Source organism: Ambystoma mexicanum, chromosome 2q, assembly GCF_040938575.1.
Source record: "Ambystoma mexicanum isolate Mex_15411 chromosome 2q, UKY_AmexF1_1, whole genome shotgun sequence".
Taxonomy (NCBI): Eukaryota; Metazoa; Chordata; class Amphibia; order Caudata; family Ambystomatidae; genus Ambystoma; species Ambystoma mexicanum.
In genome coordinates this window covers 1189606004-1189625284 of record NC_090924.1, presented here as the reverse complement: position 1 = coordinate 1189625284, position 19281 = coordinate 1189606004, and the positions used below count along the sequence as shown (strand labels likewise).

The 19281-nt window shown below is 43.0% G+C and overlaps 1 protein-coding gene across 1 annotated transcript in view; it reads right to left on the bottom strand.

Moving 5' to 3' along the window:
- Window positions 1–19281, bottom strand: part of PLXDC2 (plexin domain containing 2) — a 1961518-nt gene that overhangs the window by 184758 nt on the left and 1757479 nt on the right. The window contains exon 11 of the mRNA XM_069648589.1: window positions 1111–1264. Coding sequence (XP_069504690.1) covers window positions 1111–1264 — 154 coding nt within the window. The remainder of the gene's footprint in view (window positions 1–1110; window positions 1265–19281) is intronic.

The following is a 19281-nucleotide window of genomic DNA, read 5'->3' as shown; positions in this document are numbered from 1 at the left end:
TGCTCACACACATCTTTACACTCAGGAGATGCTGATCTTCATAAGGCACCATGGGGCTCATTTTCGATTGAGTCGCAAGGTGAATTCAAGGTCTAAAAGCCTTGCATGAGGCGTTAACCCCTTGCATTCATGCCAAAGCTCATTTTTATTCATTTGTATGGCAGAGAGGAGGGGCAGAACGTGTTTCTCTGCCGCTCCCTTCCTCTTGCAATACAAATGCTCCAGCATCTGCGCTGGCATGAATTTTCATGCCAGTGCATATGTTGGAGGACCCTCATAGGGATCCATTGTAACCGCTCCCTGCCATGAGCATGTACAATTACAATTAAACCCTTGCATGGTGTGGATGGTTTGATTTCAAAAGGGGAACACTGCTTAGCATGCGTGCATGGTAAGCAGTGTTCTCAAACGAAATGAAACTCTCCCGACATGCCCGCATGTCAGTGAGCGTCTCATTTCAATAGTGAGCATGGCAAGCGGTGCTCACAATGAAAAGTAAACTCAAGGGCAAAAGGCTGATATATTTTCTGTAAATTTTCTTATGTAAACTAAATCACATTAAATAAATAAATAAAAAGGGCAAAGGGCTGTCTATCAGCGTATGCGCCACCTTTTGACAGATACATTTGCACCCGTAGTGAAAATGATGAACATTTGGCGTTGGGGAGCCGTTTATGTTGCTGTGCAAAAGTAACGGCTCCCAGCCGCCAAATTAGACTTTTTAAGGAAAATGTGCTCCTTAATAAATCAACAATTTGTGATTATTATTAATGTTGTTATTATTGAAATAAACTAGTCAATTTTCCATGTATTGAATTAAACAATGCAATAAAACACATGTCCCATATATGGTGCTATGTGGGCATTACACCATCTGTCTAGTAGATGAGCAGTAGATATCCAGTACAATGATGGTTCACTTAAGGAGTGTAACCATTATACTGAACCAGATAACTAAACTGCTTTGATATGATATTACGGGTGAAGCAATATTTTGTATCCCCTTTCGTTTTATACCGCCAGAAAAAAACGGACGGTACATGTTATCAATATACAGTGCTTTTTGTAAATACAACATACACACATTTCGAACATTATATCAAATCCTACCTTCTGTCGGCAAACTGGTTGGAGAGTTTGAAGCTGAGGTTCCTTTTGTGGTTGTTAATACCCTATACCGCGTTGTAGTGGCTTGCACTAATGTTGTAGTTAGATATGGCACCTCGGTAGCCTCAGAAACCTTTTCGCAGAATTTCTCTTTTGCCTATTAAGACAAACAATAGAAAGCAAGTACCATTAAAAATATAGAAATCTGTTATTTGTTATTTTTTTTTCTGTTCACATTTTCAAGATTGGTTCTTGGGGGGGGGTGTTCATTGGATTGGTGACTTACTCACAGAAGGTAATTGGATGTCTGCCAGAGAGGTGCAACAGCGATTTATGATTGACAACTTTAGGGTTTCGGACTATAGACGGTTGAAGGCTGCTATTGGTGGGACTGTTCCTCAAGAGAAGGTGGATGTGGACTTTCTCACTAGGAAATCAATGGTGGGTGAGAGTGGCCGGGCTAGCCGGGTGTACAAACGGATTGTGAGTGAATATAAGGGCAACGATGGGCTGAGGGTCGAGTGGAGCAAGAGGCTTGGTGTTGTGATAACAGTAGATGCTTGGACGAGGATGTGTGCTAATGCCAGTCTATGTTCCCTGAGCCTTTCTGAAAGAACGAGACAAATAAAGATCCTGAATATGGTGTACTGGACCCCGAAAGATTGTGGAAGAGGGGTTTGAGGGATGGGCCGTGTTGGACATGTGTTGTTGAAAATGGTACTTTCGAACATATGTTCTGGACCTGCATGAAAGTTAAAGTTTTTTTGGAATGATATAGGAGGTGTTATGGAAAGTGTCTTGAATGAACATGTTTGTTTGGATTTTGAAACTCTAATTCTGGGGAATGTTGTCAAGTTGGAGGGGTTTACTAATTGCCATAAGAAATGGATATTTCAGGGTGCCTTGATGGGGAAAAAATCATCCTACGAAATTAGAAGTCTAGTGTAGCACTATTAAAGGAAGATTGGCTGAATGAAATGCACAGTCTTGCAGCAGTTGAGAAATGCATACATAGGAAACATGGCAAGGTGCGATTGTTCGAAAAGATTTGGGGTAGATTTCTGGCAATGCACTGAACCTGAAATTATTATAATTTTTTTTTTTGGGTACTTTTAAATGTGAACTGTGTACATACTGGGGAAAGGGGGGGTAGGGATTTCGGAGTTATTATGTTATAATGGTTTATTCTTGTAATTTGTATATATCTGTACCTATTATTGTTATTGCTTTTCTGTATGTAAATCATAAATAAAGTTTAAAAAAATAAATAAATTGTGTCCAGGCTCTAGAATAGAGGCTTGTCACTGTTCTCAAGGTCGAGACAAAGGGCCTGATTCACAAAGAGTTTTCAAATGTGTACATCCCATCGAAAAACCCTTTGCCAATCAGACACAACATGTCTTTGTAATCAGATTTTTTTTTCTCACAATGCCTCAATGATAACTTGTTTTTCAGGGGACACATTCGAATGTCATTATTTAAAAATGACTCTCACTGTGATGCAGTCCCTTTAAAACACATTCAAATACAGGTTTCAACTCCTGAACATGAAGATGGGAGTTTTAAAAAAACGACATACTCGTGCTTCGCAGTAAAAAATTATCGCGCTGGCCTGTGCATTGCCTCAGGCAATGAAGATCCCTGTTTCAACAAAGCCACGCCAGTGTTGCCACTGTAAAAGGCAAATTCGTGGCTGTATGACAATGTGTTTTTGGAGGGTAACACTGGCATGCTACTATAACATTAAGCATTACAGTTTTATGGCAGCCATATAGAGACTCTAAATGTCCTCCAATTGTGATGCTAGCTGTAAATACGAAACCCACTGTTGCCCATCTAAAACAGATTCTCATCTAATTGTGTGTATTTCCCCCACATAATTAAGATGCTTTCTAAATAATCAATGCTAGTGTTGCCTTAGTAAAATACATTAACACGCCAACACTTTATTAAAACAAACTACAATTTGCGTGGGTGTAATTAACACATATCTTCACTGATCCACACATTTATGAGGTAAGCATTAATATTGCCATGTCTGTGTCAGTCCAGCATGCTAAGATTATCAATCCTGCATCTTTATTGCGCCCAGACTTCTCAAGTCACACCCATTTGTCCTCCAAATTGTCCTATCTCTCTGTCATTGTCCCACGAATTGTCGAATGCTATGTTCATATGACATCTAAATTACCTCAGGGCACTCACATTGCAGACAGAACTGTCCCAAGTCAGATCTCATCGTCCCCTAAAATACCATATGCCACTCCCATTGCCCCTGGAACTGTCACATTTAACTGCTATTTCTTAATGTCCTCAAGTCACACATTTCTTAGAAAACTGCTGTTATTCACAAGTGTTCCCTGAATGTCATTATGGCGATTGTCACCAGAACTGCTTATTGCCACATGCCATTTCGACCTCAAATGTCACTCTCATTGCCTATAAAAATGCATCTGTATTGTTCCATGAAATGTACATTGCCCCCACAACTGCCCTGTTTTTTCACAATGCCATTCTCGTCGTGTGAAGAACTATCCATTGTTCCATCACATACCTCCAGGTTTGCCAAATTGCACTTGTATTCCAGCTCTAACCTCCCAATGTGTTGCACCACAACCACCAACGGATTACCGCATGGCGCTATCTTTACCACTAAAACTTCATAATATAATTTCCCTTTGTTTCCTAAATCGCCACATGAGACATACATTGGACCAGAACTGCTGCGTTCTATAGCTTACTGCACCCTTTTTTTCTGCATGTCACTTTCATCGTCAGTCTTGCTCATGCCAGTTCCATTTACCCTTGAAATTGCCAACCACACCCAGACTTCTCCTGGATCTGCCCAATGCCATGTCCATGACCTCAATAATGGCTCTATACCATGCCTATTTACCCCAGAACTTCCTATGCCACATCTCAGTGTCTCCTTGATTAACCATGTTACTCAAAATGTACTCAGTAACTCCAACTCCCACATATTTTGGCTCATAATCTGCCCATGGAACAATCAATGCCTCCTGAAATGTCCACATCATGCCCTTTACCCCAAGGTTAACCATGGTCCTATCCGTGACAATGAGTCGTTCGTGACATGTTTTATAAATACACGTTACATTCTTTGGCACCAGAAGTGCACCTTGGCATGTCCTATGACTTAGAAGTCAGAAGAGTTCTTTGTCATGTTTATTTACCCAGCGCTGCCCGTGTAATCTCCTTTCTGTCCCTTTGGTCCCAACACACGCACCTTCACAGAGGCACATGCGCTCCTGCTTACACACGGACACACACAGCAGTTGATGTCCTTTTTGGCGCTAGTAGAGTTTCATTAAAAGTTAATTTCTAATTGTGCAGGGAAAACAGAGAGCTTTCACATATTCTTAAAAAAGGGCAATGCATATGTGTGGTCTGAACGTGCAAAATAATGCTTTCCGGAGAACAAAAGGGCGATATGGAGAGCACCTGCTTTCTACCTACTTGATGTGAGGAAGGATGGCATCAGTGCAGATGCGAGCTTTTTCGAAATTGGAGCTGTGCTGCAAAAAAAGCACAAGGAAATCTTGAGTTTTGTCTGGTTCGCTGAACAAGGCAGAATGTCTCCATTCTGTAATTAATCAAGAAGCGTTAGCTTGTTCTTAGTCAATGGACCAGTTTCACATATTTGCAAGGGGGGAGGGGGCAAGAAGTTTGTATTAACCAAAGATCACAAGCCTTTAGTGAATGGGATGAAGTTAGGTAGAGTGTGAGAAGCCAGTCACCGTGACTGGAAAGAGTGTTGTCAAAACTACACCACTTTGAAACACTGTTACAATGCACATATTCAGGTGCCTGTTCCTGAATCGTCATCTGATGTGTAATGTGAGAGAACACCTGTATTCAATCATAGTGACATGTTCATGATGAATTTGAGTGAGTTGCATGGAGAAGGGGTTAATTCCAAACAAAGTGTAGTAGACAAGAGGAAATGAATGAACCGAGCATTTCTCGTGCCCAGCCTAATACTGGTTTACCCAAGAGATTTCACGACTATAGCGCTAATTCCCAATTTGCCAGTGCAGTAAAAAAGTGCCAGTAATTCTGTTATCAACGCTTTTATTGCACCACAAAATATTAAGAACACACAACTGGTGCTTATTCCATCAGCAGTAATTCCACTGGTGGAATTAGTGCCGGCCAACTACCACCAAGATAATCAGTGGCAATTCCGCCAGTGCTAATTCCACCGGCAGAGTTACTGACAAACAAGCAATGGTAATTCCACCCGAAATACAAGGTGAAATAGTGAATGGATGCAGGTGCACAAAATACGTCGCAGATGCCTCCATTTGCATCCAAACGATTATTTAAGACCCACTCCTTCCACCAACTGCCAAGGAGATTGACTCTGCAAAGGCAGAGGAGGTGTGCCAAGAGGACACCACCCATACCCATTGTCAGGCCATGACCCTGGACAATGATGGATGACCAGATAACCGCACTCTACCAGCTGAATAGGAACATCATATCTGAGCTGTTTATCCTCATATAGCTAGACCTCCAGAGTGGGATCTGAATGAGGACAGTTTTGGAAATAAATGGAGGAAAGACTATGGCCTAAAATAAACAGAGTACTGACGACCTCTCGGAAACAGTATGAGAGAGGCATTGTAAAAAAAAAAGCTTTCTGTTGCTTAGCGCATTTTGCTTACTGTCATGTTTTAGATGATGCCCTTGCCAATTAATTAAATTATACACGTGCTAGAGAACCATATGTTTGTTAAAGCAACAGTACATCTGGAACCATCCCAACGCTTCTTTTCAATAAACAGCTGGACACAGCATGTATATTGTAATAACCTGTGATATGTTATCATCATGAGATCCCCAGAACACTCAATCCTTCAACTTGTATATGGGTAAAGAGAAATTGATTTCTTAACATGTTCTTGTAGTTTGGATACATGCATCAAGAACATGTGTTTTCAGTTTAAATGAAATTTATATTCAGTGACTATCTTTACCATTCATTTTAGAATCCAAAATGATTTAAAACATAAGGCATATTGCAGCCTTAAGAACATACAACTATTTGTGATTTGAATTACAGTATTTGCAGAAGTTTAATTTAAATTAAAGCAAGTAGGTATAGAGCAATAGAGGGACTAATATGAATTGAATGTTAGCATATCTTTATTTCGCTCAAGGTCCCTGTATTTGAGATTCAAAGGGGCTTTCCTGAATCTGGTGATTGAAGGGGTAGTTCAAAACTGCGGAAAGGCAAACTAGAAACACGTTGTGTATTCACATAAAAGGCCTGACCCGGCCCTGGAATGTTAATTACAACACACGAAGAGCTCACATACAAAGAACCTTGATGATCTGTTTGAGTTGGTCCCAAAAGATTAGACCAATAATGATTCTGCCAGATGTCACTAATGGAGTTAGGCCAGTGAACTCCAAAGTAATTGTCATCATTTGTCAAAGTCTAGGCATCTCATAAAAATTGCATTAGCTGAGGTCAAGGGAAACGTTAGTGAACTCTATGCAAACCAAAAGACATTTTGTCCAGAAACACATACATAGCAGTAAAACCACGGTTCTGAACTTTCATAAATGCATATAACATCTGCACCTTGTAAATTGTATTACTTTGTTGCCTGTGATGTCTTATTTATTAATTTCTTGGCCCTGCATGGCGCAGTGATCTATTCAGTTAAATTTATTGGTTAGCAAGCACACTGTTATTTCTTAAATTGCAATACCCTGGTTGTCAAGGACATCCATGTGCTTGCCAGTCCTGATCGTCCTCCTTACAGTTCTTTCCTGTTTTTCTCCCATGGAATTTGACTACTCCCTCTCTTTAAGCAAATGGACAAGGAAGATAATGGAGCATGATGGTGACTTGGTGAGGTAGGGGACCCTGGAGGTATCCTAGAATTTACATTTGGTGATAGTTGAGGGAGAGTGTTGCAAAAATAGAGATGGTGAAGTGAACCAGTGGAGGGGTCAATTGTTAGAGCAGATTAGACTAGGGAGGAATATAGAAATATGAGATTGAGAGAGATGCCTTGGGTACGGGTTCAAAAGTTAGGCAGGATGGCTAGTGAGTTGTCGGAGAGAGTGAAGTCATGTTGGGGCTATTGGATCCTGGAGAAAATATAGGCACTGGGATTGTTCATTGTGATAGCAGGGGAATCAAGTGCAATCACTTTGATTAAGAGGTCATGGGCAGAGAAGATGGGGTTGAGTGCAGTAGATGAGAAAGATAGGTAAAGGCATGGGAACAAGTTCTACCAAAATGTGCACTAAGGCGGAGGAACTGAAACTAAAAATAATGGTTTTCTGATGTTGTTTCCTATCTAATCACGAGACCAACAGGGGTGGAATGAGAAATAGTTGTTTTTAAGTGCTGCCCGAGTGTAAGTGATATGGGGAATAGCTAGGTTTTGTTGATATCCATTAACAGAGACCCAGTGTGAGGTCAGAAAGGGGGGCAGAATTAGAGGTGGTAGATGCTGGAGGAGATGGAGTAAGGTGGGTAGGGCAAATTAGGTAGGAATTGGTGGCAGGCAAGTGAAGGATGCGGAAGCAGAGACAGGTGGGCTGGAAAAGTGGTATGGATGGAAAAGAAAAGGGTGAGTTGAGGTGCTGGGAGAGAGAGGTAAAGGTCCAGAAAGAGAACAAGCAGGACTGGAAGACACATGGTAATCAGGGAAAAATGTGGGAGCTTCTGGTGGAGCACAGAGTCCTAGATAAACAAAAATGCAATAAAAAAAGGGTCGTCGGTGACCAAACACTGCACTTTAAATACAGAATGTGCAAAGTGACTGTACAATTCAATAATACAAAACAAATGGATCTTAGGTGAGCACACTGCACAGGTTGCAATGCTTGCAAAATATGCAATCTGAAAGTTACCAGTGATATAAGCATTTATGGCATAACAACAAGCTTCCATCGACAGAAGGAGCTGGAAACCATTAACTTAGAAGGCATTGGAACACTTATGGAGGACACAAAGCCAACCACATCACCAATAGGCAAAGGAAACCGTAGATAGTAGACGTCCAGGATATCTTTACACCATTGAAAAATGAACATCGTCAGAAAAAAAGGAGCAGCCCTATGGTTATCACCCTCTGTGTTAAACACTCATGAAAACAAAACTACAAAAGGCATGCATGTAGAAAACAGAAAGAGAAAACAGCATCATTGACAGATCTGTCAGTGCTACACTGTAATCTTATATGCCAAATAGGTACAGAAGGAAAAGAACAGCAACTAACCTAGACATAGAAATGTTCAAAATTTTCAAGGCACTGAGGAACCCTAGCTCCTGCAACAAGGCAAACACAACCTACCATTCACACCAAAAATAAGGTGGACAACAACCAGCAAGCCACAGAGGCAGCACATATTGATGGAAACAAATATTCTGTTCTCAACAATAATCCAATCACAACTCCTTCAAGCAATGCATGTAAGACAATAAACAAATCAGCTATCACTACACTCGGGATGTCCACCAGCAATTATGTTTTCTTCCTTGTGGACTCCTACCGCTGACATCCTCAACAACGAGACAGAATGTCTCTCCGTTTGCAGACTCATGCACCTTTCACTGGAAACATGAATTGTACAACAATCATTTTAAAATATCCTGAGTCATACCACTCCTTGCAAACCACCTAGGACATCCGGACAACCTCACTAAGTACTGACTAATCTGTAATATATAGGTTCAAGGCAACATAATTGGCCTTCATATGCATTTGGGATGTAGATAAAAATCACATGAAGACTAACCTGAACATGGTTCTCATGCTCCAGGTTCATTGGCCTAACATACCACTAAATACACATCATACAAATGGCGACTGTACGGTCAGCACAAAAAGAAAAACAATAAAAACAGTATAAGCAATCAATAACAAGTTCACACTTTGTAAAACAAACAGGATTTGTCACATGCAAACATGGCCGTGTGGGTCCGTCATTACCATAGAACTGAAAAACTGAAAACTGTCTCGACATGCCGATATCAGTTTACAGTTCTTATAGACGAAAACCACAAACGAACATTTGTTAAAAATATTAAGTACGTGTTAATCCTACAGTTCCCATAGGCTAGCCCCTGTACAAAAATCTAAACACAACCTATACAGCCCAAACCCATTGGTCAGTAACCTACACATTATCATTAAAATGCTGCCCCCTATGGATGACCTAATTGTGTAGTCAGCAAAACATACTTAGTTTTTATTGGACAACATTATTGATAATGGCCTTTTTTCATTGGCCAGGGCAACTTCATGATGTGAATGCCTCTCCGAGCTGACCCAATCCTGCAGTTATTGTAAACATTGAAGACAGTACCCTGTGGCAACAGAATGGACACAATACTCCTTTCTCATCGGAACAGATAACTTGGCACCCCTCAGTGATTTTCTGACCTTGCACTGCGCATTTGGCAACATATCATGCTTCTTCAGTCTTGAAATATGTTGCTTTCCTAGCATACACCCTCCCATATCTCTCTTGGGAACCAGGTGGCTTAATACAAAACATTGCCATGAAGCCGCTCTTGAGGAGTAATTTCTCTGATTTATCTGCTCTATTTAGCCTGCCAGCTGCAGTTCCAATAGTCCTATCACCACTCAATGGGGGCAGTATAACCCCAACCACGTTCAATACCCTAACTAGGTCTTGTCTCTAAACATTGTTCACACCAACCCATGTCCTTCTCTGCCTTATGTAGGGGCAGCATGGTATCACAATTATGACACTGACACAATGGTTACAATATGTAAATCTTTATTGAAATGGTTTGGATTGAAGAAAGCCCTAGTCTGCCCTATAACTAAGATGGGAGTAGTCTCGGCCATCAAATAATAAATAACTCAGTGCTAGTGGAGTCTGTCAAATCAAAATGGCCTATGCTAACGACAGTTAATGCCTGCCCTAGCTCCTGTACAAAAAACTGAAAAAAGGAAAAATGTATGCAAAAGGAAAAATCACTGTTCAAATGAATAAATGTGGTTGAACCAACTCTCCGTCCCATGTTAGACCTCACAGATTAAAGCTGTCCCTGTAGGCAGGATGTCACATTCTGGCTTGGCTACCAACACAAATACTAACGTCAAGCTTACGACAGAAGCAGTGGCGTCAGAGGTGGCTGCAAACCTGTGTTGCAGCGCGGTTTGACGTTCTAGTGGCCGCAGTTGGTCCTTTCCTCAGATTGTTCCTCCTCGCGCCCCGAGGGCTGCGGGCTGCTGCTGCCAGCGCTATGAGTTGTGTCAGCCTGTAAACCCGTGTTAACCGGGTCCTCATGCCTCCTGCCGCAGCTGGGTGATTGGTAATGGTGGGGCTGCTACAGGGGAGCTGTAGCCTAGATGACATCAGCAAAGGTCCAGACCGGATAGCACAGCACAACGCCATTCTGCGACGGGGGTAAGCACCAGCTCCAGTCTCTCTGCCATGGGCAGGATAGTTTCCTGTCAGGCTAACTCCTGATATGTGGGAGATTTCAGTTCTTGTCTATCTTTGGCGATTGACGAAGTCCCTGCATTAAATTCTGACCACTTCAAAATTGCGGACCACTGGCATATCTTCACGGTGTGTCCTTTTCAATCATGATTGAGTCACTGAAGACCTAGGGCCATAGTATGGCCCAGAGCAGGAAGTGTGGCCTGACATGCCTACCTGTCAGCAATCAGTATGCAAGAGACTCCACCTCAGGACCAAAGTCAAGGGCGGTTCTCTCGTGGACTGGAGTCGGCTTAGCTGCCGCATCTCCACAGTTCAATAGGGACCGTGTTTCTGAGGTCCTCGCCCTGAGCTTTAGTAGAAGACAGAGGCTGCATAGCGTTAACCCTCCCATGGCCATGGAGTAAACCAATGAGTTAGAGTTCCCCCGCAAATGCCTAATTAAGGAGTTGGAGGGCCTGTCCTCAACTCCAAGCACTACATGTTCTGCCGCTCCGGGTTACACCCTGAGAAGGGATACTGCTGATTTTATGGCATCAACCTTTTCTCCAGCCGTGACTTCTCTATTAGGAGGTATAAAGAATTATGCCAAGCGGGAATCAGACAATATTACGCCAGCACTTTGGGGCTTAAAAGGGGCATTAGGACTATTTCCCCATTTTCTGATGATATTGCCCTCACTCAGTTCTCGCACCATAAAGCAAGTATTTCTAAAGAAATTCTTCTTTGTCACAGCCTGATGGATCTATGTACTCTGATGCACAGTCCAGAGAGAACATTATGACACAGACAGATGCACCATCACATGTTGCCATATATTGTCAGCCGGCAATATCAGACAATAGGTGTCAAGCCAATATACTTGGGGTGAGAGCAGACCAAGCCTCTCAAATGACATCTAACAGGGATGGCCCTTCAGTACCACCCGGGATAACACATGGCTCTAAGGCCAAGGGCACATCTCCCATTGCTGACCCTGAGGAACAAGCCAACTCTGACTCCTGATGACAAGTCTGTTCAAACACACACTGCACAAGCTATAAAGGGGAATACTTTATTTAATCAGTTGGCCATACGGAATGTGAGACTTAGAACGTCTCAAATGCCAAGGGTAACTGACATAATGACCTAAGTACTCACGCCTTTGTAATGGACCGCCGTAACATTGTTATTACCAATACTGGGAAAACAGAGGGAAGAGAAACCAGAGAGACGTTGCGAAATAAAGTTCTAGCATGGTTGCGGCAAAGAACGGGACCGCAAATGTTAGACTGACTGACCTCAAGCTTCTACGAAGAACAGATGTGAGTGATTGGTGCTTGCTACCTAACAATGATTGTGTTATTGTGGGCTGTGGGACTAGCTTGCTACCCTATTACCTTAGTATGTGCAAATACATCCCCAGAGGGGTTTCCAACTGTAATTTGATTCTTTGAAGTTTTTTACCAGAAGTAGATAGCCTAATTAATTTGCTTCTTAATCCCCCTGGGGTACCTTCACAAGACAGTGTAGTTATGGGTATTATCTGGTTTATAGATTGTATTTTGCTGTGCTATATGTTTCTTGTTTTATGTTGTATCTCTTTTGAGTTCTATGTGTGTATGCCCCATCATGCCTAAGGCCCATTGTGTGCAATATAAATAAAAAATAAATAGATAAATACAGTTTCGGAAAGTGGATCAAGGCCTGTCTGCCTTCCAAAAATATGTTTCAACAAGATATTTCACAAAGGTCCCCCTATGCTGGGCTCAGACCTTTCATCACACAGTTCTCGTAGGTCCCCCTCTGGCGGGCTCAGATTATTTACGATAAACCTGAACACAAATCTGCAAGTGGGGCTCCCCTCCCCAAGCTTACTTCACTTAGGGTCTCCCTCTGTCGGCCTTAGACCACTTTTGGATATCTAAGGCTTTCGAATGTGCGCGGCTTACTTTTCAGAACATTTGGACTCGAAATGTATAGTTCTGTTTTTTCTTTCCCCTTTCTAGGAGTTTAACTTTTCCATATCACTTTTGCTCTGTATTTGCTTTCTCACTTCTAACAATTAACATTTCATGGAGACTTTCGAGTGGGCTACTTCCTTTTGCCGGACCACTCCGTTGCTTAGTATTGCTGAACTTGGAGCCCCCTTTTACAAAGTTCATTCAAAGGTCTGCCTTTGCTCACATCTCATCCATACGCATGCAGCCTTCACTGGTGAAAAATGTTTGCTATTGCAAACTTCAACACACATCAGTATTTCAGGTCTCTTGCCAACTCACCGGCAGTGGGCGATTCTTCTTTGCTTTATGATTTTCAATTCATGAGTGAAGTTTAGTGCCACAGGCTTGGCTTCGCCTCCCCAACTCTGCCGTTAACCCGGGAGGGTCGCTGGTGTCCTTGAAACACAATGCAGTTTTCACTCGCAAGATCTGGCCTTCTCCCCATGTCTCTCGCAGCCTGTCAGAGGCAATAACCTCCACGACAGAACTCTGAGGTTTTCCGACCTGCTTCTCTCTCCCTTGGTCCGTCACTCTGCTCCAATAGGTTTGCCTTCGTTCCGGAAGACCTGCTCGTTCTCGTGTTCCACCTTACTCAGAGTGTGTCTTTGGGTAATGCCTTTTAAACATGTGAGGAGAGCTAATTGGTATCAGGTGTATGCACTTAGGATTTAGTGCCGGATTTTACCTGACGCTATTAGCGGGACATGGCCAGTAAAATGTGTGAAAGTTCATGTTGTTACTCTCAGTCATCCTCTTCCTCGGTCCAGAGGTCCAGGATGGTCTGGGGGGATGTCCCTGGCCTTGGGCACATGTCACCAATGTGTGTCGACCATCCCCAAGCACACCAGCAGTCCTAGGGAGCCCTGGCAGGGTCCCCATCCCTTCCCAGAGGGATATTCTGTAATGCAGCCCAGCCATAGCTCCAGGGAGGTTGGGGGTGATGTCCCATGCCTCTGAAATGCATGGTGGTCCCTGTTTTCCTTAGTGGCTGTGACACCCCTGGACCAAATCTGAAGGTTGTCTGCAAGAACAAAATCATAAACATTTCCCCTCCGCAAACCATTTGGGATAGCAGTGCTTTAGGCTTTTTCCTTTGTGCCCAGGCAGGTGCACCCACACATGTGAGGTGCTGTTTTTGTTAGGACACCTGTGGGAATGTGGGAAGGTAGGACATATGTTGTTGTCAGCGGTTTTTTTTTGGTGGTTTCCTGGTGGCAAATGTCTTCAAATTGTGTGGTAGGTGAGTTGGGGGACTATTCTCTTTCTCTCTCTTTTGTTTTCTGACTCAATTAACCTTAGGTTTCACCTTTGGCTTTGGCTCAGCCTTGCCTTGGTCAGGGCAGCCTTTATTTGAGGCCTAGTGCATGGTCTCTCTGCTGTATCTCCCATAAGACCTACGTCTCTGATATAATTTCCCAGCAAACCTCTTCCAGGCACTTGCCTCTGAACACTTACAGGTATCCTAACTACTGAACCATTTACAGCTAGATTTACAGGCATAACTGGAATCTTGAGAGGGGGGCCATCAGCTAACTTAGTGGCATCAGAGGGGTTCTGTCCTGCTCCTCTGAGTTTACTAAAGTGGAATCCACTTAAGTTCTGCTGGCCCCAGTGTCCCTGATGGCAGAGGTGTCTACACCATCTACCAGGACACTATCCTTAAAGTAGTGTTTGGTATTGTCAGGGATGGAGGCATACGCCTCAGACATTATATGTTCACAGTATCCCAGAGAAACTAAAACCACTTCTGAACGTATGCCACAGGGGAAGGGGTCAGAAGAGAAGGTGTCCTTATTGGATACCATGTGGGATATCCATACATCTGCTGAAGTGGCTAACTTCTAAGGATCTATCTCCAGATGCTGCAAATGTTCCAGCATGACCAAATGGATCATGCCTTCATAATTGGTAAACTTATAACGTTCCAACCAGTCAAGTTCTTTTTAAGATTCAGTTAAATATGTCACCCAAGTACTACATTCTCTTTCCTTGTACTGCCTGAAGCTTTTCAAGTATTGTGCAGGAATTTTCCCAAACGTTAAGATCAGGATTTGCTACAATATTCAGTATTTTCTCTCCCTTTTTGACAGTTCCACAATGGCACTGAAGCCAGAGTGGGGCAGACTACTGAGAAACCATGCAATCTTATCAGCATTTACCAATTTTTGCATTTAACAAGCATACTTAAAAGTAGTCAGCTTATCCATGATGTCATTTTTCTCATCATTCACACTGAGTAGATCATTAGGAAATCTAGGGTGTAAGGAGGAACCAGAGCCATGTCCGAACTCCCTTAAGGAGCTGTTGGCAGCTTGAAGCTAGGCAAGCTCCAACTCATATTCCCTATCTTTTTGTTTTTCCAATTCCTCCATCTCAAGCTTAGCCATGTTAAATTCAAGTTCTTTTTCTCTTAGCCTAAGCTTCTGACTCTTGAGATCTAACACAGCCTCAGCCTCCAAGGAAATAGAGGAGACATGGGATTGGTCATCATCAACCTCATCCTCTCTCTCTATGATGGCGGCAACAGGCACATCATGAGTGTTACTAGAAGCAGCCCCAGCACGTTCTGCACTATCATAGGAGGGAAAAGGTACAATCCTACTTTCTTGCAAATCAATAATCTTTTGGATTAGCTCAGATTTTGTGCCAAAGGCAGTGTGGCTCTTTCTGCACATACCCTTCTGGTGTGTCTGATTTAGTAGCACTCAAAGTAATAGCAGTGACTGTTTCCTTTTTATAGGATAAGTTAAGTGGTTTACAAACACTGTCTAAACAAAAGTCACTGTGTTAGTTTGCAAATGTAATCCAGTGCCACACCAGTGTGCAACACCCATGTACTTCCGTTCTTATCCCACCGCTGCAAACCAATTTGTTAAAATGGATTTCTGAACTCTGCTCTGGTGAACGGATGTTCTGGAAGCCACCCTAGTTTAGTGAAACAGGGAACACTTCTTCGAAGTTACCCAGGACAATTCAAGGTAGCTTGGAGAGCATTCAAGGCTAAGTCTCAGCAATATGGAGGGTGATCTGAGGTCTTTGATGAGCACACACAAAATTCAATGAGAAGGAAAAGTTGGAAGAGGCCACTGTAGTGTGACAAATGTGGTTCCAAGAGCCAGAGGTGGGTCTGCTATGGTGAACAAAGGTGTCCCTAACTTTCAGACAATATAGGAAGCAAGAGACAACCAAGTTAAGAAAAGGACCACAAGGGATCCTTTGTGCGTAAACATGGCATGGATGAACTAGGTGCCACCGGTAAGTGTTATGATTACTCACTGGTCTAAGGTCACCAGAGGTTCAAACTTGGCAGGTTTGGGTTTGAAGAAGGTTGCATGGACCACAAAATCCCCTCTTTGGTTATGCTTCAAAGTGCACAGGCACTACGGATGCGGGTCCGATTTACATCCGAGCTAGATCTCCTCTTCATTGCTACTTGGTGGCCAGGCAGGTTCTGGTTTTCGGAACTGCAGCACCTTTGTGTCCTTTCTGATCAGGTTGTCACACATTCCCAACCTTGTTCACCAGAGCAAACATCAGTTGTGGAAACCTTGCCCACAATCATTCAGCTTGGCAGCCTGGTGCCAGAGTTCTGATCATTAGCACAGTTCAACCTCTCCGAGGGCAACATGCTTATAATTCAAGCGGCACGAAAGCACTCTACGAGATCTCACTACATGAGCAAGTGGCTCAATTTTTTTGTTATTGGTGTCTAGCCAAAGATCTTGATCCCAGGCATGCTTCTATTGACAGTGGCTTGTCCTTTGTATCTGACCTTGCAGCCATGTCTTATCATGTAGCACATTTGTCTGCCATTGCAGCTTGCCTGTTTACAGACAGTTGCTCTTTTTCACTGGCTAATCCAGTCATCAAAAGTTACTTTTCAGGTCTTCATCTTTTTCCGCCGGTTCAGGCCCCTCAGCCCAAATGGGATCTGAATGTGGTCCTCACCGCTTTGTCATAAGCCTTTTGAACCTATGGTCACTACCGAACTATAGCACCTTTCTTGGAAGGTGGCCTTTTTGATTGCGGTAACATCTGCAAAATCAATAAGTGAGCTGCAAGCTCTGTTGAACATCCGTTCCTTAGTTTCCCCAAGGATAAGTTGCCCTTCCTTCCTTTAAAGGAGAAACACACTTTGTAAGTGAAACTGAAACTTATTTATTTTGCTGAGGATTCCCAGCCTGATGATTGGGAATATTCATGAGCATGTGACTCCATGCCAGATTCATGCTGGAGAGTAATAGTTAGTTAAGTATCTTCCTGATCACAAATACAATAGATAAGATCGCCCCAGAAAAACTATTCACCTCATCAAAAAAAGAGCAATGGCAAAATGGTTCATCCCACTATTAAACGACATGAAAAAGGAAAACAAAAAGATGGAATTGGAATGGAGGAAAGAATACAACCAGGGAAAAAAACATTATACCAGAAACAAATCTGCGCATACAAGAAGGAAATTCAAAAGGCAAAGAGAAGTCATTACGATGACAGAATCAACAATGCCACCAACACACAAAAAGAAATGTTTAGCATCATTGAAGAAATGAGAAACCCACCAGGCTGCGATAACACCCCAACCCCCTCAGAAAAACTATGCAACGACCTGTCAGACCACTTAAAAAAAAAAATCAATGACATCCGACAAACCATACAAAAGCGACCAACCAACCACAACATACAACCCAACAAACCTAACACGGAACCACAGCACAAACTCCAAAGCTTTCCTGAAATATCAGCAGAGGCATTCGCAATGCTGGTAAAATGAAGCAAGAAAGCGGGATCACCCATGGACCCCTGTCCCCAAGACATCTACAAATCAATCCTCGTGCAAGGATCACCAGCAGAACACTAAAGAAACCTTCTAAATCTATCGCTATAAACAGGGACTGTATCGAAGATCTTCAAATCAGCATACATCAAGCCACTCTTGAAAAACACAAGTGGTGACGTAGATGACCTTTCCATCTACAGGCTGATCTCTAACATTCCCTACCCAGAAAAACGTCTAGAAACCTACGTATATAAATAACCCAAGAACACATAGAAAAACACCACCTGCTGGACCAAGCTCAAATCGGTTTCAGACCAGCGAGAGGAACGGAAACAGCACTACTATCCATCTGGGACGTCCTCAAAACTAACGCAGACTCAAACACTACCTCAGCCCTGATTCTGCTCGACCTCTCCGCAGCCTTTGACACAGTTAGCCACGACACCCTGACCAAAAGACTAGTAGACATAGGCATAACAGACACAGCACTACGCTGGACCAAATCACAAGGATCTTCACTATCTCCACTATATTTCAACATCTAATAGACTCCGGTCATCAGAATCTTCAAGAAATACAACATTACATGTTACAACTACGCAGATGACACTCAGATCATCTACAAAATCAAAGACACTGATGCCAACCATTCAACCCTAACTGAATGTCTAAATGAAGTCAACTGGATGGATGCCAACAGCCTGAAAATGAACCCAGGAAAGGCAGAAATCATGATCGTATCCAAAGACCAAGAGAACGAAACCTCCATCCCATGGCCTACGGAAATGGGAAACGCACCAACACCATCGAAGATAGTAGAAAATATGGGAGTCCTAATGGACAACAACCTAACCCTGGAACCACAAATAAATGCAATAGTGAAGAAATGTTTTTTCCTCCTCCACACGGCAAGAAGAATTCTACCTTTTCTCTCCTTCACACACAAAACACTCACTACCGTCACCCTAATCATGTCAAAAATCGACTATGCAAACAGCCTCTACCTCGGAATACCAGAATACCTCATGAAGAAACTGCAATGGATCCAAAATGCAGCAGCAAGACTACTCCTCAAACTATCCAGAAGAGACCACATCACTCCAGCCCTAAAAACACTACACTGGCTCCCAGTGAAACATTGCATCACCTTCAAAACAATGTGCATACCGCACAGGGCAATCAGCGGACAAGGAGCAGAATTCCTACAAAAGAAAATAACAGTCTACAAACCAAGGAGACCCCTCCGATCAAGCAACGAAAGACGCCTGGAACTCAAACCATACCTTAAGAAAAAACTTGGAGGCACCTCCTTCTACCACTTAGCCACAAAAACCTGGAACAACATCCCAAAAGAAATAAGAAACACTGAATATCACCTAAAATTCAGGAAATCACTAAAAACCTGGCTCTTCAACACCACAGACTAAATCTGGAAACCAAAACCAGAAAAAGGATGACTAAACCGGAAAGGACACATACATCCTCGACCCGAGAGTGTAACTTCCACGGCACCTGGACGGATTACACCGGATAGACTGGAACACAGTGCATGGAACGCACATAGACTGAGTCAACCAACCCAGACAATCCCACCAATACTTTTGCCCGCCCTTAGTTACCGCCAGGTACCACAGTGGTGTGGAATTGTCGAGATATTGGCAATCACCCCACTACCTGAGAGGTTGACTTTGGCAGGTGCATTGGCCACAGGAGTATGAAGGGATGATAAGGGGAGCTATGAGAGAGCTTGTTAGAGGTGGGGGCCAGAGGAGTAAGGAACCTTGTATGCCAGTCGGAGCCAGAGCAGGACAGAGACGCATCAGGGGAGACTATGCAAGCCAAGTGCCTCAATTCAGGATAGAGACGCAAATTAACCAACCCTACTAACAATTTCCCTTTCTGCATACACCTCTCAAACTCCAAACCAAACACAACCAAAACCTACAGCAC